The sequence below is a fragment of the Taurulus bubalis genome (assembly GCF_910589615.1).
Source record: "Taurulus bubalis genome assembly, chromosome: 2".
In the NCBI taxonomy this organism is placed as follows: domain Eukaryota; kingdom Metazoa; phylum Chordata; class Actinopteri; order Perciformes; family Cottidae; genus Taurulus; species Taurulus bubalis.
Genome location: NC_136590.1, coordinates 3,366,036 through 3,389,133, shown reverse-complemented (window position 1 = coordinate 3,389,133; position 23,098 = coordinate 3,366,036). Strand labels below are relative to the sequence as shown.

The 23,098-nt window shown below is 46.5% G+C and overlaps 1 protein-coding gene across 1 annotated transcript; it reads left to right on the top strand.

Moving 5' to 3' along the window:
* Positions 1–3,023: 3,023 nt before the first annotated feature.
* On the top strand, positions 3,024–23,001 carry myocd (myocardin; the record flags this gene model as incomplete). Its single annotated transcript, XM_079214207.1, is given in 15 exon segments — positions 3,024–3,078; positions 8,106–8,171; positions 13,566–13,595; positions 13,598–13,610; positions 13,612–13,679; positions 15,930–16,114; positions 16,848–16,949; positions 17,030–17,355; positions 18,450–18,606; positions 18,691–19,209; positions 19,544–20,077; positions 20,304–20,438; positions 20,831–20,959; positions 22,218–22,275; positions 22,382–23,001. Coding segments are annotated over 15 exon segments (2,997 nt in total).
* Between the last annotated feature and the right edge of the window lie 97 nt (positions 23,002–23,098).

Here is a 23,098-nt window from a genome sequence, read left to right as displayed (position 1 = left end):
TAGTACCCTGAGATCAGAGAACCTTAGGTCAGAGCATAGTACCCTGAGATCAGAGAACCTTAGGTCAGAGCATAGAACCTTGAGGTCAAAGCACAGAACCCTGAGGTCGGAGCACAGAACCCTGAGGTCGGAGCACAGAACCCTGAGGTCGGAGCACAGAACCTCTAAGCTCTAAAGCTCAGTAATATGTGTTTTGTTTTCATCTGTACAAAAAAGTGAAAATAGCAACAAGCTTTACAAAGAAGTACGCTTTACAGGAGTTGGCGTGTGTTTTTGAACTGGACTGAGCCAGATTAGCTACGTTCTACCTCCAGTCTTAATGCTAAGCTAAGCTAACTGTATCCTGGCTCTCGCTCCATGCTTAGCATACAGACATGAAAGTGGTGTCGGTCACATCGTCTTACCTTCCTTTAACAGATGTTTAGTATATTGGTGCAATCCACCTTTCAGACCTGCTTCTATTCACCTGATAGATAGAGATAGATATATATATATATATATATATATATATATATATATATATATATATATATATATATATATATATATAGATATATAGATATATATATATATATATATATATATATATATATATATATATTACATATCTTGCTTTGAACACATGAACCAGTTAAGTGAGCTAATGACATCTTAATCTTGTAACTTTCTTCACTTGCTGCTGGTACATGGACACGTATTCGCTTCCTCACATTCTCAGCTGTAACTTTATTGTGGCTTCAGTGGGACAGTAGCCCTCATGGACTCTGACACCTTCTGTGCAACGAAAACCAGGATACTTAAATGACATTCCCCCAACATTCCTACTGTGTTGGATTTTGATATTGTCTCTACTGTGCCTAGTTCCGAGCCCTGCGTCACATTCCATAATATGTTCAAACTAAGCCTGGCAATAAACAACCGCAACAAGCCTTGTGCTGTCCAGCTGACGTCCCGTGTTGACGGACGTATAGGATCCGCCCCCCGAGGAGAGCGGGCACAAAGCTTATTCAACTCTGACAAACGTCCGTCTGGTATGTGGGAGCTGGAGGAAGGGATGCCGTGTTGAATACAGGAGAAGATAAACCTCCTGCGCCTCAGCTGCCGGGTGACTGACTGCACTCAACTGATCACTTATTGCAGCGTACAGCAATACATCACAGTAGAAAAAGACCAGTTTGATGCTTAAAAGGGCCGTAAAGAGTTTATTTCAGCTGACTCGATATTACATGAAGCACACTTTGAGACTGTGTATCCCTGACGTTTTTGTTATCTTACTTTAAAGGCATATTACATTTGACAAAAGCTTATCTGACAGACTTTCATGGTGACCAGTCATTTTTCTTATTTGTTTTTCCAAAGCATATAGAACAGTAGATAAAGAGAGAAAAGCAGTGAGACATTCATGTAAACCGTAGTGTAGCTTACGCCCAATGTGAGGAAAAGTCTCTCTGTAGCTGCTAAATGCTGGTCGGTGCTGAGCAGTAGTGATGTGTACCTGGAACAGGCCCATGCTGCTGGAGTCCTCTGAAGGTTTGTCACATCACGTGATACCTTTCATTTATTCTCAGTATAAGATATTGATTAGTGCAATCTCAAAGATTTGAGACTGATGAATGATTGTGTCTGTAGTGATACATCCAGGAAAATGTTGTATTGCTGCTCGTGTATCATCAGAAAGACTCTACAAGTCTCTTTTTTTAATGGAAGCCGGTGACATGAAAGTCTAAAATGAGGCCATACACAATGTGTGCAAAGAAATGTAAGTTGAGCTGTTTTCACCGCTCCTATTTAATGATATGACGACGCCAGCAAGCGCTTCAGCAACACTTTAAAGGCGACTCGCTAACTATGCAGCTGGCCACGCTGTGCTCGTGTTGCTGTGGTGTGAACGTATGAGCACTACTCCTGTGCTCTCAGACAAATAGAAAGGCAAAATCAACCAGGACTGAACTGCTAAAATACGGTCTTTAGGCAGAAGGTTTTCCTGATCTAGACCAGAAAATATCCAAGCAGAGTAAACGAGAATGGAACCAACTTTTGTTGTAATTATTATGTTCAGTGTTGTTATTATTATATGTGGAATTTAAAGCAGTGAGATGTGGATGGATGAATACTTTATTCATCCCCAAGGGGAAATTTGCTGTTGAAGTAGCAGCTTACAGACACAAACATAACAGGGATGAGATATATATATATATATATATATATATATATATATATATATATATACATACACACACACACAGCGCAGAGAGTATTACATTTAAACAATAGAGAGTGCAAAAATGCATGTATGTGTAGTGTGTATATAAACATGTACAGTGAGTAACAAACAACAAAAGTGGTGCCAAGGCTATTGCTGTTGATTAATCAGAGGATCTGTCCAGAGGAGACTTATTGTGCAGTATTTTAGCCGTGGGCATGCTGACGTTGTGAAACTTGTTGCATCCCTGCTTTTCCTACTTGATCCCTCCTGGCTGTACTGCTGCTCCACTATCAGCCTCTGTCTCTATCTTGATCTTCCCCTCCGCTCTAATGACAGTCAGCAGGGCTGATAGGCAGATATATTTACACTGGTGGCCGGGGAGGAAGCGCTGTCCAGCCTCCGGCTGTGGCAGGCGGGGCTTAGAGGAAACCCTGGCCGGGTGGCCCCTCCCTGAGCGGGGCATATCTCCCTGCTGTCCCTGGCCCTGCTCAGAGTTCTCAGCTAGATGGGACCAAAGCTTCACTGGCCCGCAGACTCCCACACTCCCACATCAGCCCCGGGAGAGAGCGAGAGCAGAGGAGAGGAGAGAAGGGAGCAGAGAGCAGCGGGCTGCAGCTAGTGTGCACACTGGCGGAGAGAGATACCACAAGGAAGCCCGTTCATCTCCAGAGCTGTGGATGAGGCAGGCCGGGTCCACTCCATCTCATCTCAGCCTGGAGTCCAGAGGTGACCGGTGGGGTCCGAGTGTGTACCGCTTCTCCAGAGTGTGTGACTTTATTTTGCAACTTTTGAACACTGGAACTGTACTGTAAGCATTATGACTCTTCTGAGCTCTGAACACTCCATTCTGATACGAAGCAAGTTTAGATCAGGTAAGTCGTGACACGTGACTCCTCTGCATCTGACAGTTGCTGTGTTCAGCTGTGTTTATTCTTTAGAGCCCTGCCGACACTTTGTCTGTCACATGGCATTTCTAGGCGAGTCTGTGTACACTGTGTCACTCATCTGTCTCGGATGAGTCGTGTTGGCACTCGCAATGTGCTCTTCAGGGACACCAGCAAAGGGACAGGTGTAACATACTGTGGGCGTGTGACGGTACGAGGGAGGCCAGCACAAGTCAGAGCTCTGAGGACGAGCCGGTCACACCGGCTGTGAGCGTTCTCCTCCAAAAAGCACCATATATTACTGTGATGTCTCGTGCAGGTTAGTGCACTTGTTGCATGCCGGTCGCGAACCTGCCGCTGTGGCTCTGTGTGCACGCTGATAAAGGGAGAGTGGACACTAGCGAGGGGTCAGAGGTTATCTCAATGTGGCTGAATTGGAAGCTGTGTGTGTGTGTGTGTGTGTGTCTGTGTGTGTGTGTGTGTGTGCCTGGGCATATCAAAGAGGGAGGACGGGCACGGACTACAGCACTGGTTTAAACTCCCCCTTAACACACAGCAGCTGTTGGGCTTTGTATCCACCTATCTCCTTCATACTGTGTGTGTGCGTGTGTGTGTGCGTGTGTGTGGCAGTATGTGTAGTCTGATCAACACTGCCACCTCCCTGAGGAAGCTGTAACTGATGGTGGCACCAGCGGCTCTCTGCTCTCCATCTTGACGTGCTGGACGGCTTCTGAAGGCGATACTGCTGTGAATGTTCAGACCGGTGGCTTCAGCCCTCACTGGCAGTTTGCCTGTGAGCTGTAATTGCCTTCCACAAATGGCAGGAGTAAATGACGCTTTTCCTTTTTCGAGTTGTTTAGAGCAGGGTGGGAAATGAGCCCCGGTGCTCCGGGGAACACGGCAGGGAGGCGGGAGGCTTCTCACCAAGAGGCTCATGTTCTGTGGCGCTCTAACCCACGTGCTCTGCTGCTTAATACAGCACCGCTGTAGATACTGTCTCCACTGCAATAACAGTCGTCTTCACACGCGTCTGCTTGATGTTAACGTCGGAGGGATTGATGTTGGGTGATACAAGGTGCAACCGTGAACTTATGAGTGAAACGTTTTGCGTAAGAAGTGAAAATGACCGTAAATCTCTCGGAGATAACTGCTGAGGACAGGGGGGAGTTTTAGGCGATCTGCTTGTCCAGGATTTACAGTTTTCTTTAAGCTGCAGCAGCTCAGTGAAAGTGCCGCGTGAAAACCAGCAACTGTTGCTCCTTCTGTGACGACGTTATCAAAGCCATGGGAACTGCTGCTGCGTGGTTGAAGCTAAAGGAAAGATAAAGATCACACTTAAGTGCTCCCCGTGGACCGCCAAATGTTTCGTGAGTGTGTGTTACTGACTAGTTCTCATGCCGATTACATTAACGGCTCAAGGGGCTGCGGTCCGCGCTCCCAAGCTCTCTGCCGTGACGTCACGACAGAGGCGTCAAATATGAGTTGGATCAATGCTACAAGGTGTCAACCGCTTGATGAGGTGAACATGAAATCAGCAACGCACACCTGTTTCCTATCAGCAGCCACACCCAGCCCACACTGTGTGGAGCCTAATGCCGCGGCTTGTTTGGTGAGTTACTGAGAGGATTGGGATTGGACGCTGTAAAGGGAAAAATCCCAGATCAGATCAAGAGTTATTTGACTTAAAGTACAGATGTCTTACTGTAGACATAACTCTTAACAGAGCAGCTTGTCACATTTAGCTTGCTATCAAGCGGGGAAGAGAACGGCAATTCACCACAGTGTAGGACTAAGCTTGTGATTAATTCAAATGAATTATTTAGAATGAGTTATGTTGGAATGTGTTTGAACTTTATTGTTTGACTCAACCTATTGTGCCTATCTTGATAAGACTTTAAGGACCCTTGCAGATATGGGAATATTTTTGACAAGACTTATAATATGAGAGACAAAACTCAGACACACTCCACTGACAATGAGTGGCGCTCTGGCAACAGATAAAAAAAAGCACTTACCTGAGGAATGGGTTGGCTTTTGAGCTCAAGTGACTCCTTATTTTTCTTCTTCAACACAAATCAACATCAGCCTACTATCCCACTGTTGATTATAAGTCATAGTGAATGGGGCTGTATCTTAATGGTGGAGTGTTGGCTCTCCCTCATCTGGCTCACGTTCACAAACCTGCGTCTAACTGTTCAAGACCACAGAGATCAAACATGCCAGTTCTGTTTTGAAGGTGGATTTTCACTTTACGCAGCGGTACTAGACTAAAATGAACCTAATTCTTCATTCAGGAATACCTGTTTATTAGATTGTATACAGTCACGCTCTTACATCGTCATGAACACATTCCTGCTTGTGCCGAGTGAACGTAACAAATCCTGCCAGCATCCAAGTTGTTGCCGTTGAAGTGTGTGGTATTATTATTATTATTATTATTATTATTATTATTATCAGACCGTTTCTTTCTTGTGTGGTGGCTTTGAATGCGCGAGTCACGGGAGGATAATAGCACTCCACTGGCCTGCTTACTTATCACCACTTCACCAGTGCAAAGCAGGCCAAATGATCATTTATTGACACTATAAATCTGAAAACTTGTAAATGTTGCAGTGGATTTGTATGTTCTTCGTTGTCAAGAAAGCCCAAGTTGAAACGAGTGTATTTAGTTTGAAAGTCAGCAGAGTAGCGTACGGTTCAGTGATCTGTGATTACGCAGCCGGGCTGGGGTCCTCTTCCTCCAACATGTTCACTCTGCAATCAGGCCCAAGCTTTTTAGGAGAAAGAGCAGATTACATGGCAGCTGCTGTGCTTTTTCAGACCGAATTATTGATAACCTTTTGGAAAACATAGAGCACTGAAGAGTTCATAAGACGCTCTGCAGAATTATGGCATGCAATCTGCATTTATATGGATAGAATGAAGGCTTTTAGCTGACTTCAAAGGCGGCTACCCTACCGTCGCGTTAGCTTGTTGTGCTAGCCTATGCTAGCTTGACAGAACTGCAAATGAACTAGATGACGGTAACGTGCATGTGGGTTGTGGTAGAATTCATGCTACGTGCAGCATTGTGTCTTTCTTCTTTGAAAGAGCAGATGGCAGAGCTGTGCCAAACAGAAAGATTGATAACGGCGTACTTTAAAGCTGTGTGAGAAGCATTTTAAGAGAAAGTGCTTTTTCCGTGAGATTTATTGATTGCCATCCCAAATCAAAGGGTGTACGTTTCATGTTCCCCTTGCTTTCTCTATGACACCTGCATGTACTTGTGTGTGCCTGTATACATGGATGGGTGCTCACTATTGTAGGGGATGACGGATCCTTTCACAGAGTATTGGTCCGCTTTCGGTCATCAGTGCTTATAACGGGTAGAAAAGTCATGACATTAAAGCCGGAAGGTTTGAGGGAATTCATCAAATGCTTAGCTGTAAGATGAACCACCTGGGGGAGATGATTAACCAAAAGGAAGACAAGAAGAAAGTGATTAGGGCCCTGCAGCAAAGGAGGAACATATCATACTTGTGTGTCAGATCCAGGATCTCGTGGAGAGGCCTTCAGATAACAGCAAGGAGGAAAAACACACACCGACAAAGAAAGGAAAGCAAAAGAGCCACAGACACAAGCAGACCAACAGACATGGGGGAGGCTCTATGTTTATGACCCCGCACTCCCACCTAGACCTCGTACACACACACACACACACACACACACACACACACACACACACACACACACACACACACACACACACACACACACACACACACACACACAGCAGAAACGTGCACACACGCTGCGGACCACACACTGGCTAGCAGATCTGTTTAAAAGCCAGGAGCTGTGTTTATCATTCCCTACATCCTGCTCACAGAAATATTTGTGAGCAAGCAGCGTTGTTTCCCCCCCCCCGTGTTTTCCGTATGCATATGTATTTATACGTACACATGCGTGTGTATGTATAAAAACATACACACGCATGTGCCTCCTTTTTATTTCTGCCTGTAGGTTTAGTGAAAGCAGTGGCGTGAGGTAGTTATGACGGGCCCTAGTGCACGCTAGTTACCAGTTATGAAACGCACACACACACACACACACACACACACACCATCGTATTGTATCGTCACATCAAAGAGAGATTATTGGGGCAAAATTGCCATGTGTATGAAATCATCAACGCACAAATACCAAAGAAAATACAAAGTTATTCTTTTAATTGAATTGTTTTTTTCATAGTTCTTAAACTACTAAGTATATTATTTATTCAGAGACTATTTTACCCAAAAAATGGGCTGGCCTGTTCCAGAGTAAATAAAAGCGGAATCTTATAAATGATAAAAAGCAGAATCTTATAAATGATATATATATATATATATATATATATATATATATTCATATTCCAGGGTAGCTCTCTGTATCATTTCATGGCATTCTGGTACATCCCTGTGTATTTTTAAAGGACCTGCTTTCTCTGTGATCCTCCTAACCCCATTGGACACAGTGGAACCTGCGATGTCAGATGGTGATGTTTTGTCACGGCCCTCGCCGTCTGATGCCGACGCCCCTTTAGTGTCTGTATGCAACGCACTGGGCTTTCAAGTAGCTTCAAAGTAAACGCCTCTGCGTTGTTATTGAGCGCTCCAGTGGTGTGATGACGCAGTACAGACCGTCCGTAGCCTAAGGAACCTTTAGGACCTTCACCCAGGAGACCGCTGCTCCTGTTAAAACCAGTGCTCTGCTTTTTGCCTTTGGAACATTAAGTTCCTCTTTCACTTTACAAACGTGGTATTTTTTAAGCCAGTCGTGCTTCTGTTGTAAACCTAAGCAAGTGTTTTCGTTTGAACTCAACATAGTGGAGCGTCACACTGCCAGGTAGAATGATGAAACTGAAACGGCATGTAAATGGGTTGAGTTCTCAGTCTCTTCCTGCTTTTGGTCTGTCTCTTACCTGTCTTTCCACATCTTTCTCATCTTTCCCCCTTCTTCTTACTCTCCCCTCCTCCTCCTCCCTCCCACTTCAGTCCTCCAGTTAAGACTTCAGCAGAGGAGGGCACGAGAGCAGCTGGCAGACCAAGGCATCATGCCTCGTGAGTAACGCCTTCCAACACAAGCTGCCACACGCACACACACACTCTTCCACTTAACTGCTTTTAGATGCAGTGTGATTAAGACGGAGAGAAAGGGACAAATTAGGAAAGGGAAAATCAATCTTGTTTTATGAATTTGGCATTGTACAATGAAGATTAAAAAACACTGCATTAATGCTAAAATTACTTATGGGTAGCAATGTTATTAAAGTACTATTTACGGTATATGAACACAATGAACAAGCATGGGACACATCATCCGTACATATTTTCTCACTGACCTCTTGTGGTGGATGTATATAGTTTGGGTTTTATTTGTCCAGCTTTTAAGATGTCTGCCTCATCCCAATGCATAAACAAAATTAGGCAACATAAAACAATTCCACATTGACCTATGTTTTCAGAAACAATGTCCGTGTTACTGGGCGTAATCCACAGAACATGCTGTGAACCGATTTCACTTGAGTACGTCTTATTGAAGACGTAGCGTAACAGAAACTTGTGTTGTGGGTTATACAGGGACATGGTTTCTGAGACGAGCTGTGGCCGTTACATTTTATGAAGATGATTTTACTGCAGCGAGCGCCACGGCCAAAAGCCCTGACACATAAAACCAAACCCATCGTCATGGTTAGATACCAGATACTAGGGGGAAGTTGGGAAATGTGTTTTATTTGGCTGCTCTGGCACCACAAGTCAAGGAAAATGGTGTTACCGTGACCTTTATTATCTCCCCCAGGCTTAGTTATGAGTTTGGTCGCGTGTCTGCGTCTATCGGCTCCTCTCGACTTCTGCTGGACCCGTTAGCTTGATACTGTTGCTGCGCATTCATGACTGTATGCTCAAGGACCTCATTGCGGTGATTCACACTTTTTGAAAAGACATTTTGTTACCGTTACTGCTGACTCCTCACTACTTGTTTCTTCCAGATGGGGAATTCTTACTCTCTTGATTTGCACGCAAAGGTAGGACTATTGGAGACCGGCTCTCTATGAATAACGACCGCTTAGCAAACGACAAACTGAACCGTACACTGTAGACAACGGAGCATGTTTTCTCATGTCAATGGGAGGAAGGCTAGTTAGCTGTTAGCATCAGGCCAGTTAGATCAGTCCTCTTGAAGCGTGACCCAGTGAACTGCACTTTAGCGGAGCGGTTGCTGGTTGTGCTACGTCACCTTAATGAGAAAGTGTCCACTTTTAACTTATCTGGGATTTGCACAACCGAACAATGCCAACATTTAGTTATGGTAATTCTATTTTTGGCCACTTGGGGGCAGCGGAACCAACTGTAAACAACACTGACATATTATCCCTTTATAAAGGTGACATGGCTAACATGTTAGCAAACATTCCAGCAGGGCCCGGAGCAGCATTAGCATTCATCAACTCCTCGCTGCTAAATGCTCCTCTGTTTACCAGCTAGTTTCTATCTTGGTCTGTTGGGTGCTGGGCAGATAGTGTGCACTCTTTTCTCATTTGTTCAATTGTTTATCAAAAAAAAAGAAAAGTTTTCAGCTTTAAATTCACAAATTCAGCTATGAAAAAACCAATGAAGAACAGACTTTTTAAAGTAATGTCGTACAGTAAAAAGTCTAAAGAGAGCAACATGGATGTAACATCCAGCTCACTGTGGGAAATATGAGCGGTTATTGCCTTTTTCAAATTTGCCCTGTAATTGCCGGTCTCCTTGGCTCAATCAGAAATCTTGGATTGGAGTCTTGGAACACAGGAGCATCATTTCACAAGAATCAGATCATTGAGTCTGACATGTATCGTGACATTATCATGCAGTTCAGATGCCAGCTGCTTGTAAAGGAAGAAGAAACAAGATTGAATGAAGGAGGGAGAGACTCAGGAATCAGCAGATGAATCCACTGATGACATTTTTGGACTCAAAGTGTTCGTAGTGAAGATTCTTTGAACGAAAGACTTACACTGCAGATTAAAGCACAGACACGGAGACACAGTTCAGAAGAAAAGAAAACAGTCAAGATGACAGATGCTCCAAAGAGAAGCAGATCCGGACTCCAGAGACGGATACAACGGCCTCACGTCGGGGAAGCAGGTGGATATATGCACCCGGCAGGCAGGCAGGCAGACAGGCAGGCAGGCAGGCAGGCAGGCAGACAGGCAGCCAGCGCGCAGGCAGACAGGTCGCTGAGTGACCGCCCAGGAATGCTCTTGTGCTGGAAGAGGAAGAAACAGATTCACAGAGCCGGTACCTGTTTACAGCACCGAGTGCAGAGAGGCGCGCCCAAACAACATGGAGCATGAGCTGCCTTTCACAAGACAGACGCCTTGTACTTTCAATGTCACATCGCGATGAGAACAAGGAGACCTGAGTGCACGGAGCGTTCTCTCATATTACTGCTGCTGCGATTAATGGCCTCTGGTGGTCTCCAGGCCGTAACGTGGCCAACACACCACAGGCCACAAATGTCAGACATGTATTTTGGCTGCCATTTACAGGATTACTTTTCAAATATTCATGAGAAACCTAAAGTTTGTTAAGCTTGAGACAGCTCCGGGCAGATAGACACTTATAAACTAAGATCGTATCGCTTCCTTAAAGCAGCGCTGTGTCGTCTCGGCCCTGAGCGATGCCAGTGTGCAGTGTGTGTCGGCAGGAACAACAGGGGACTGGGGGACTTGAAATGCAGGCCAGGGATTTGTTGAATGATATCTCTGGCACCGTTTGCCATTTCACAGAGGCTCCAGCCTCCAGATAAACTGCTGGTAAGTGTGCGGGGGAACGGAATCCAGAGGCCCGGCGAGGCCCTATCAGTTTCTAGGAGTCTGTCACAGATAAGGCAGCAAGGAGGAACGCAATTGGCCAAGCGCTTTTCAAAAAAGAAATTTCAATTGGCCGTTTATCTCTTGATTGCAGGCGGTGGCGCACATGGAAGAGCGGTCGCATAGGCTTGGATTTCGTGGGTCGACGCGTTCTCACCCAAATGCACTCGATGTCTTATCACTCGGCAGCGCTGTTTGTTCTTCCAGCTCTTCATGTCATAAAAACAAGCGATTTCTCAGGGCGTCACAGCACCCTCCTCTTCTGCTGCTGCAGATCCTTGAGATGCTGGCTGTGTTATTCCTGCTGGAGAGATGGACACGGCACAGGGTCTGTGTATATATTACCCAGGGAACATCTGGTGTTTATTAGGCTGTCGGTGAATCCGCCCCAGCCTCTCGGGCCTGACTGGCGTGTGGCCTGCATAGGAGCACACTGTCTGCCTGCCGGGCCACGGGTCTGAATATACACACACACACACATACAATCTAATATTTCCTCATAAAGATAATAGGGCTGTAGCTGCAGGTTTACTGTGCTTTTTCATGCACACAAAAAAAACACACGCATTCCCATTCCCACAGCAGCGGTGCTTTAATCCTCAGTGGATGGAAACACAAAGGGAATTATTCCGGCTTAATGCACTATACGTCTTGCCTCTTAGTGTAGTGTTTACGTTTGACAGATACGGTCAGCAGGTATATGCTTTGCAATAGGTTTAAAGTGCGTCCTATGTTTTTAATACTGCTGCAGAATGTTTAAAAGTCTGTAAGCCAGCTTCAGACTCACTGGATCGTGTTACATTCTGCCCCAGTGGGCCCGTGCAGCCACGGTCGGACGCGTTTTTCGGGCAGTTTGGTTCCACAGTTTAAACACACTTAAAGCTCTGTGTGTCCCTGTGATGTCCAATCGGGTCTTAAATCAGGTGACAGGTGAGGGAGCAGAGTGTGAGACAGCGGGGCCGGCTCAGTGGGCAGCCGACTTATAAATAGATGATGATGTCATCCTGCTGCTGGAAGGCGAGGGCGGTCCAACGTGACCACGGACCGGCAGCTGGTCTTTCCCCACTGGATCCAGGCTGGCATCCCGGGTCATCTGAGTGGCATTCAGCCCTTCACTGGCCTGTTCCTTCTTTTCCACTCTTCTTTTATAAATAGTTTTTATACTTTCCTATATTCTGCCCTTCTACCTTCCTTCCTCCATGAATTCTTTCATTTCTTTCCTCCCTTTTCTTTCTCCCTGATTAGTTTTTAGTTCAACTTAAACTCATTTCACTCTCTTTGATTCTCAAATAAAGAAAACTGTCCTCCCTCGGCTCATCTTTCAACCCATTCTTTTTTTACTTTTCTCTTTCCTTCTTCGTCTTCATCAACCTATTTTTCTTCTCCTTTCTTCATTTTGTCTTTCATATTTATCTCCTTCACAAAAAGTTATTCTTCCTCCTCCTGTGTTTTACCCGTTCCTTCATCCCCCTCCAATTACATACCTCTCCAAATTTCTGATATTTCAAATCCATTTTTCATCAGATGATAAAAATCGACCGACGTTGCGCAGCACAAAGCTCAATATCATTGCTTTTATTTTGGCACTGTGTCATCACTAATATCCCACTAGCATTATATTTGACCAAATAAGTGCTGGAGTGTATGGTGTGCTCCTCTCTGCCGGCTTATCAGTCCTGTGGTGCTGCGGACAGATTGGAGACCAAGCAGGTTGGCTCCGCTCTGGTTATTTATTCTGGATTTAACGGAGCCCGATTGTGGAAGGTGGAAAATCTCTCCCGCTGCAGCCTTTAATTACAGCCGCTCCATTTATTGTTCTAGTACTCAAAGTGTCTGCTGAAGGGGGAGAGGAGCAGCCGGGCAGATGGTGGAACGGATCCAAGACAGAAATATTGATTATTGAAGGCTGAGGGAGGCCATGTGAATAGTGATTGTTGAGGAAATGACAACTGAATACAACAATAATAAGCGCGCTACAAACTACACACCTGGGAAGTGTCGTGATTGCATCTTGCACAGTCAAGGTGCCAAAAACATCGAGAATTTAATTCTCAAAAATCCAGTGTGACCTCTGCACTGTTTCATTTTAAGATGAGGCTTTGTGATTTGTTGATTTAATTTGAAATAAATTACAAATTTATTATCACATCAATGTGTAAGCAGCATGTACAGTAATTGTTGTCTCTATAGTGGACCAGTGGAGGATATTTGAAGTACTCATACGCTCACTCATATAAGCTACTGTTTCATATGGTCCAAATATGTATTTTTTAATAACTGGTAACTGCAGTCTTTCAAATGAATGGTGTGGAATTGAAGTGTATAAAGCTGGGGAACTCAGAGTAACCCGTACTTCCAGGGAGTATGCATCTTGTCAAAGTGTACTACCAGTGAGTATGCATCTTGTCAAAGTGTACTTCCAGTGAGTATGCATCTTGTCAAAGTGTACTTCCAGTGAGTATGCATCTTGTCAAAGTGTACTTCCAGTGAGTATGCATCTTGTCAAAGTGTACTTCCAGTGAGTATGCATCTTGTCAAAGTGTACTTCCAGTGAGTATAAGCAGCGTTCCCCTGCTGGGTCCCGCTGTGTGATGAGCAGCCCCGGCCTCCGGCGGCTCCTCTCTGGAGGCCCGATGAGGCTGAAGTGAGGACCTGAATGAGAAGCTGGTGCAAAAGAATATCATTCCTCTAGATGCCGCTGCCACAATGACGGGTATCTCATTGAGCTGCTGCTGGAGTGGAAGACGCCTCTCACTGCGTGTCTGCTGCCAGCATCCGGGAGGAGGAGTCTGTGTTTGTGGGCCTTTTTATTATCAAACCACTGTCCAGGCTTTGAGTGGCTGGAGCACAATCTATTTATTAACGGCTAATAACACAAACTGTTACAGACATGAGAGATTAAAACGCTATCAATCAATGACCTATTGACCCCATGATCATACATTAATGGGTTACCGACATTTATAACGGCATTATAACCAAATAGAAATAATGAAAAGCAGCCCCTCCACAACCCCACATTAGTTATTAATAGATACCAGATCTATAAAGCGTGAGTATGTATTAACTATTGATTCATAACAGGTGACTTTTTAGAAAATGGGACCAGAAAATGTAGAAAAAAGGTCATTCTTTACACCTTTTTTTATATTTAAGTAGACTCTTTCACTGCTTATTTCCTGTTTCAGAGCAGGACAAACTATTTGCACAGAGAACTTTGCCTACATATTCGCTGAAAAGATTCAATGGCAACTTTACAAACGCACAATGTAGACTTGAGCGCATGAGGAGCCCTCCTGAGCCGTTTGATTTAAGGAAGTACACAACCTGCATGCTTATACACTGTGCATTGATTTAGCGCCGCGTCGGGCCGTCCCACTGCGCCGCTCAGGCCTCGCTCTGTTTGTCTTCTAATCCTCAACACGTTACTCACTCCCTCTATATCATTCTTGGCAGTGTGACCAGTGTTTTTCAGACTCTGGTGCTTTAGAGGTTTTATGTTTGCCCCCTTGAGCTTCCAGTAAACATGTTGCGTAAAGGACACGGCTGGTTTACACTACCTCTGCAGGAGGAGGGGAGCGCCGTTTATTGAGATGAACAGCAGCTGTATTTGGTTCCACCCTTTTTCTTTCGAAGTGGCGGTGAGCATTTGAGTTTGAGTGCATCCTTGTGTGGGCGTACCTGTGTGTGTGTGTGTGTGTGTGTGTGTGTTTGTGCCTACCTCCTGTCCTCCCTCCTTTGGGCTCGGCTTTAACTGGCCTCCATGGCTCCAGTCAGCCACCTACAAAGCCGTGACGGGACCAGGCTGCTGTGCTCCCTCGTCTGCAGCATTAACCCCTCACCTTAAAGCTCCATCTCCCTTTGCACAACACTCCCAGAGATTGTTTTAACCTATGTCATTTAGAAAACTATGTGACCCGCTGTAGCTTCTCAACCAGCCACTTGAAAAGCGGAAGTGCACACGGCTTGCAGATTTCCTGCAATTCTGCCACCTCAATCTCCCGCTGACATCAAATTGACTTAAAGACTCATGGAAACAGCAGACGCAGCAGGACCAGCATCATAGATGACCCAATGTTGGGGAGTGAATGAGTTAAACATGAACAGGTGGGAGGAAATGGCATTTAGCACAATGCCGTGCGCTAAGCTGTGTGTGTGTGTGTGTGTGTGTGTGTGTGTGTTGCGAGGTCACAGAGTAGCACAGATTGAGCCTGGTGCTGTGATTGAAGCCAGGTTCTGTTCCTGCCTGTCACATGTTGGAAACAAAAAGAGAATCTTATACCTCTGTACACACACACACACCAACCACCTCCCTCCCCTGGCTGTGTCCCTCCAGCTCTGTAAGATAGCCACTCTTAGCTCATCCAATTAAAGCTGCGCTCCCTATCAGCCCGGCCAATCAGGAGCGAGGCGGACGTAAAGTGGCGGCGTCTCACCCACACAGCGTAACACCTCCGGCTGAGTGTGGTACGAGGTGTCAGTGACAGACGGCAGTGTGTGAGCACCACTGGTCACACACATTGTGTTGCCCACTAACAGGTCCACACAAACACACATGCATTGTCCTCTCCCATGTTACCTGCAGGCAGGCTACGGCTTCCAAGGGTTTGTTTCTCATCAACCAATAATGTTGACCTTTTTCAATTTATTTTGTGTAGCCCTAAAATCATAAATTTAGATCTTACACACACACTGTTGCGTTCGCTTTAGATGTGCACACAATGAAGGAGTATTGGCGACATTTTGGATGTGCTCCCTTACTTTTACCAGACAATCTGAATAAACCGGCCTGATCATCCGACTGTAGTCGTTTGGGTCTCAGCAGTGCATTGAGTGAGCAGGATGTAATGACACAATGCATCAACAGTATGTCTGGACAACTCCAATAAAAGCCCAGTTGTAAGAAACTACATCTCTGGAGGTGAAGCGTACTGACCCCCGTCTCCCTCTTCTCCTCTTGCAGTAAACCATGGTAAGTTCCCGAAGCAGGAGGACTCGTATGCGTTCGAGGAAGACAGCAGCAGTGAGAGTCTGTCTCCAGAGCAGCACCACAGTGATGAGTCCCAGGGCTCCGCCTGCCCTTCATCGGAGGCTGTGGGCAGTACGCCCTCCTCCTCCTCCTCACCTGCCCTAACCAGCCCACGACAGGTAAGACTCTCTCCTGACAGCGTTTCCTCTGCTCCGTCTTCATCTGCCTGACGTTGTTGCGCAGACCAGCAGTTGTTTCCACTGCTTTGCTTCTTCTGCCCTCTTGTGGCGACAGAGTGAACTGCACCTCCATCCTCAGCCTCCTCTGGTTTCCACTGACCGTTGGACTGAGTTGAAGGAGGCAGGAGGCACCTTCCTTTGCTCAGAGCCTTTCTTTCCGGCACAGCTGCTTGACCTCAGGATGACCTCATGCCCATCAGCAACAGTCACGTGATTGATACAAACAATCCTGTACTGGCATGAATTTGACCCAGACTTCTGTCCCTGAAATGTTCCAACTGAACCAAATAACTGGAAACAAAATGGCGTCATCTGTTGAACAAATGAAGCATTGAGACATTCCCATCATCCTTGGTGCTGATTGACACATCTGACTCTCTCTGACACGCGGAACCAAGAGAGAGAGCATGGTTCCCCTTTTACCTTTGCATTATCAGTATGTTAGCATTATCATGTGAGAATGTTAGCTTAGAGCCTCACAGAGCTGCTAGCATGGCTGTAGCCTGTTCAACCTATAAATGTGCAAAACATAGTGAAAGAACCACAGATGGCATCTTCAAATGTCTGTTTTTTTCCCACCCGGAGCTCCAGAAGCCAAAGTTATTCCATTTAGGAATGTGTATATTTGTGTTTGAGTGGACAGTATTCAGTGTGCCGTCTGCTTTGTGAACAGGGAGGTGCCACCAGAGACCCACCTGACCAAGGCCAGGATGAAGGGCTGTCTGGCGCCAACAGCCAGGCCTCCCCGCCAATACCTGTGCCTGCTATTGTCAAGGTCAGCAACATTTAATGAACGTTCAGCTTCCCTTTGCTTTATCGTGTGGTGAGTCTCATTGCCCTCCTTCCTCCGAACAGTCCAAGACCTCAGACAAGAACCGACACAAGAAGCCCAAAGATGTGAAGCCGAAGGTGAAGAAGCTCAAGTACCACCAGTACATTCCTCCGGACCAGAAGGCGGAGAAGTCCCCTCCGCCCATGGACTCGGCCTACGCCCGACTCCTCCAGCAACAGCAGCTCTTCCTGCAGCTGCAGATCCTCAGCCAGCAGAAACACGCTCACACACACCCGCAGTCGCAGCAGCACTCGCACACACACACTCCACAGACACAGGCCCAGGCCCAGGCTCAGCAGCGGCAGCCCTCTTTCAGCTACCAGCCGCACCCGGCCCCCCAAACCCAGAAGTGAGTCACTCAAGGTCTCCTTGCTAGCATGTTCTGGAGCTTTGAACACATGATTTCACAGTCTTCATCATGGGACAGAGTTTGCTTAGGTTCATAGTAAAACATTTTTTCATATCGTCACCATCCTAAAATAATCCTAATAAAAATTCATTTTTTCAGAAAACACAAAACAATTGAACAAATGTCAGGGTGCACAACAGGCATACTGTAATAACGGTCAAATTATGTTATGATTACAAATATTATGTTCCAGTGAGATTTTCATTGACAAAAATGCTAACTAAATTGTTAGCTTAAATGCCAGCTCAAACTGCCCTCATGAAAAGCTTGTAAAATGGCCTTAGTCACATAGGTCTTTTGACTTTGACTGCTAACTAAATTGCTAGCTTAAATGCTACCTTCAAACTGCCCTCTTGAAAAGCTTGTAAAATGGCCTTAGTCACATAGGTCTTTTGACTTTGACTGCTAACTAAATTGCTAGCTTAAATGCTACCTTCAAACTGCCCTCTTGAAAAGCTTGTAAAATGGCCTTAGTCACATAGGTCTTTTGACTTTGACTGCTAACTAAATTGCTAGCTTAAATGCTACCTTCAATCTGCCCTCTTGAAAAGCTTGTAAAATGGCCAAAGTCACACTCTTGACAGAGTTATACTACAGGGGTGGAATCACATGATCTGTTCAACTGAGGATGTAGGCGGTTTTACCAGAGGTGGCCAGTATCATGAGGAGATGATTTAGGCAAGAACATCATTTTTGTCAAAAAATGACGTAGGCCATTATTTTAGGAAGGTAACGATATTTTAGTGTATTAGAAAGTTATACCATGACCCTTTATTAATGCCTTACTAATATGTATATCTGTATACTGGATGGCTTCGAAAGTAAGAAATCTTCCATTATTAATAAGTAATTAATAAAGGATCATGAGTTTTTCACTTTCTAATGAATTGGTAAACTTTGATCTATAAAGCATGAGTGGATGACTTATGAATGAAGCCATTTGTGACCATGTATAATCCATTCATAAAGGTGCCTTATGAGAAAGTTGTCCCACGTTTACGCTGTGACTAACCCGCTTCTCTCTGCCTCTGAAGAGGAGCCGGTGAGCAGCTGTCGGCGTGTGGCTCCAGCGGTCCATCCAGCCAAGCCAACAGCAACTCCTCCTCCCCGGTCAAGAACTCTTACGCCAGCCAAAGCAACATCTCGCCGGTCCAACCCGGGCCCCTGCCGGCTAATCTGGATGACCTCAAAGTAGGGGACACAAAGTCCAATTATCATAAGAAAATAACGACACTAGACACACTAAGAGATGTTAACGTGCGTTCTCTGTGTCAGGTATCGGAGCTCAGGCAGCACCTGCGTATTCGTGGCATGCCCGTCTCCGGCACCAAGACGGCCCTCATCGAGCGCCTGCGACCCTTCAAGGACTCCAACGCCGGCTCCTCGCCCTCTGGCTCCTCTGACATCACCACAGTGACCTTCCCCGTCACACCCACAGGATCCCTGTCCTCCTACCAGTCCCCGTCCTCCTCCAGCGTCCTGTCCCAGGGAGGCTACTACCCGTACCCCAGCACCTCCTCCACCCCTCCCATCTCCCCCGCCTCCTCCGAGCTGTCCCTCAGCGGCTCTCTCCCCGACAGCTTCAGCGACGTGCCCATGTCCTCGCCGACGCAGTTCGCCCTGCAGCCGTCTCCGGCCCAGCTGGGCTTGGAGGACGGCCTGGGCGGGGGAGGCCCGAGGGCGGGGGAGGGCGGAGGGATGGATGGGGAGGAGGCTGAGAAAGATAAGATGCTGGTGGAGAAGCAGAAGGTGATTGAGGAGCTGACGTGGAAGCTGCACCAGGAGCAGAGACAGGTGAGTAACCAGCCGTGCACCATGAAATATGAAATGCATTAATATGACAAATGTAGAAGAATCAGTGGCGGCAACAACAGGTGTCTTCTCAAGGCCTTATTGTAAATGGTAAATGGACCCATACTTGTATATACATCATTCACCCATTCACACACTGATGAGAGGACCTAATCTTTCAGCATTTGAAAAAGAAAATGGCAAAAAGGATGATGGAAAAAAACATTTCAGTCAAGAAAAACAATAGTTGGTTGTCAGAACAAAGATGAAACGGTTTGAAAGGTTTTCACAACTATTAATATTACATATATTTTCCCTCTGTCACCCCGCTCTCTAGGTTGAGGAGCTGAGGCTGCAGCTCCACAAGAGGAAGCGCTGCTATGGAGCCACGCAGGACTCCGCCCCGCCTCCCTCTCACCCCTCCATGCACCACCAGCAGGCTCCAGCCATGATGGGCCAGCACTTCTTTGGGGTGACCATCAAGCAAGAGCCCATGTCCTTGTCCCCCAGCTGCCCCCTGTCCTCTCCCAAACAGCTGAAGAGCTCTGCTGGCAGCTGCATGGAGGATATGGGACACTGCAACAACCCCCTCTCCAATATGGGGGGCCCCGGAGGGCCACAATGTATGGACACTTCCTCTGGCAGCCCCTCCGCAATGTCGGCTTTCCTCAGTCCCCATTGCTCGCCACAAGACTCCCCCATCGGAAAGCCTTCCAGTAGCCCCCAGCCTTCGTCTCCCAATAACCCCTACTTGCTGGGAAGAGACGGCTGCGGTCACCCTCAGGCCCACGCCCACCCACACCCCCACCCACAGGCCCACGCCCACCCACAGGTCCACCCTCAGGCCAACAACAGAGCACGCAACATGCAGGTATGATGTGTTCAAGGACAGAAAGATCATTCTTATGTGTTAAATAATATCACGGTTGGGAGAATAAATGTGGTAACCTGACTATTTATTATTTAGCTGGCATGCTAACCCAACCTTTTTCTAGCATTTAGTCATATAGAAAGTGTGAATATCAGTACCAAATGTCCACTGTATTTTTTGATGTGGCGTTCATGCATCTGATGGTTTTACTTGTGTGGCTCTCCAGATGCAGCAGAAGAACGGCGGCCAGGTGAACTGCTCTTATCCCTCCGACCAAAGAGGCCTTCAGGGAGTCTTCAGCTCCACAGATTGTGGCCACAGCGGCTCAGCCAAGCCGGACCACCACAACATGCTCCCAAAGGTACGCAGCATGTCGTCATGTCTGTCATTCCTTCATCTGTAACACCTCACATTCACGTAACCGGGTTGTTTTTTTCTCTTTTCTATCCGTTTGTGATCTGTCTCTATGATTGTCTTTTTGTTTGAGGTGCATTGTCACTCTTGTCATATCTCCCAGTCCCTCTGTTTTCATCACACATTCCTTCACATGTTGGTGACTTTTCCTCTACAAGATCACAAGGCCAACCCTTTTCTCAACATGAAATGTTTAATGTGATGAGATTATTCCACCTCGAGGGCCTCATTCATAGTTCTTTTTGCTTTTTTTTTTTAAGTCTGGAATACGCTCACATTGGGAAAGCTTCCCTATTCTAATCGGTGGGCTAATGTCACTTTTCACTATGTCTCATATAGATGTCAGTAGTGCCCTCTCCTCGGCATGTTGCCCAAAAGTGCCAGGTCTCTCCCCCTGCCTTCAGTAGCTCAGATTCAGATGCATCAGACATAAGACAGCCCCCACGCTATGAGGATGCAGTCAAGCAGGTAAACTGAAACTCATGCTAAGATTCGCTAGATCATGGCTGGCCAGAGATTTTATTTGACCTTTCGGCGTCGCTCTAATTCCACTCTCCCTCCTGTCTCCTCTTTTTTGTCTCTCCAGTCCATCACCTGTATTGCACCTCTTTTATTCATCCATTCGCTTTTTCCACTGCACTAACTTTCCACCCTTTACCAAGTCTGAAGCCGATGGCTGTTTTAGTCGTACAAACGTGTTCTGGAGGCAGATGCAACTGTAGCTTACGGCTGGTAGACATGTCAGTCCGTTTCAGGTCCTTTAGAAACAGTGTCTCTATAACAGTTTATTTGTCAACTGTCCTCACCATGTATCTTGGTCACAATACTTCAAACGAAAACTCAACAATTCAAATATTGGCTAATATATTGTTATTGGATTTTTAAGCCTACTAAATGGTAAATGCATTCATAAAGCCCTTTACTGTGTTGCACTACAACATGTATATATATATACATACATACATACATACATACATACATACATACATACATACACCGTAAAAGCCGGGTTACAAGCCGCTACTACCGTCGGTAGTTGTCCCCGCTGTAGCAAGCTAGCGCTGCTGCTAGCTCGCTGCTGCTGCTACTGCCCGCGTACCCTCTGCGAGTCGGGCGTCAAGCGGCTGGTCCCGCTACCTTCGGTGGTTGTCGGGGAACTGGCGGAAGTTAGCGGGGAACTAGCAGCAGCGCTAGCTGGCTACAGCGGGGAACTAGCGGGGACACACACCGAACGTAGTAGCTGGTTATACAAATAGCTGGGATGAAAGATATGTACAGCAAAAAAAAAGAGTTAAATTAAACAATAGAAGTGCAAAAATGCAAAGTATGTATGTTTATATGAAGTGTGTGAGGTGTAAATAAACAGGAGCAATGAACAGACACACACACTAGCTAACCTATAAATGCTGACATTAAGGTCACCTAAATGAGGTGTAGTGTTGGAAGATGTTTTGGTGATTCAGTCTCTGAGACGTCTCACAGCGGATGGAAATGGAATATGTTTTTTAGAGAAAGTGTCTTCTTGGCCGTAAGCTCGTTGCATCTCAACCAATAACCTGATCTGCCTCCAGCTACAGTTTGTGATACCAAAACTCCATTCTGTAAGTCTTTCTAGACTGCTTGAAAGCTTGCATATTATTTATGTACAAATTTAAAATAATTGGATTACAATTTGAATTGTTAAAACATTGTTCAACTGATAAAAATAATCACTTTCCTGTTACAGCAGCTGACCAGAAGTCAGCAGATGGATGAACTTTTGGATGTGCTCATAGAGAGTGGAGGTAAGAGATCGTAGCGAAGCATTGGTTTGACAGTGTTGCCCCACACATTTGGTTTGGGATCCCAGTGCCTGCTGTGACCCTCCCTCCTCTCCTCTTTCTCTTCAAGAGATGCCAGCTAACGCCAGAGAAGAGAGGGAGAGGGCCTCTGTAACCAAAGTTGTGCCTCACATTACTGTGTCCCCAGGGTGTCCCGGCCTCCTCATCCCTAGGTTCCACAGACACTACGAACACCTGTCCCCCACCCAGCTCCCTTACAACCACTCGGCCAATCACCTCACCGAGAGCCACCTGGAGAATCTGCTGGGAAGTCCAATTGGCCGGGGAGGGGAGGCGTCTCTTCTTAAAATGGCCGCCGAGGACGGAGGGCAGGAAGATGAAGGGAACGGAGACGGCGACGGGTACGGGAGCCCACACAACCACCACCACCGCCTGCCTCACCATCCCCAACAGGACAAACTTCTGACCAACAGAGATCTGATGGACACGCCCCTGTCACCCATCAGCTCCAAGGTGTCCGCCGTCTCCGAGGTGCAGGGGATGGTCAGCATGACTTTCAGCGAGACGCCGTGGGAGACGATGGAGTGGCTGGACCTGACGCCGCCCAGCTCGGCCACGGCCTTCAGTATCGCTCCTCCCAGTGGGCCCAGCATCTTCAACACAGAGTTCCTGGATGTCACAGACATTAACTTGAACTCTGCCATGGACCTTCACCTGGAACACTGGTGAACGCAACAGCGCCACGTGCCAGCCGTCAGCGCTGATGTCCGCTGTGGCCACGCCGAAGAACTATGGACTTCTCCCCGAACCGCTTCAGCCCAGCACC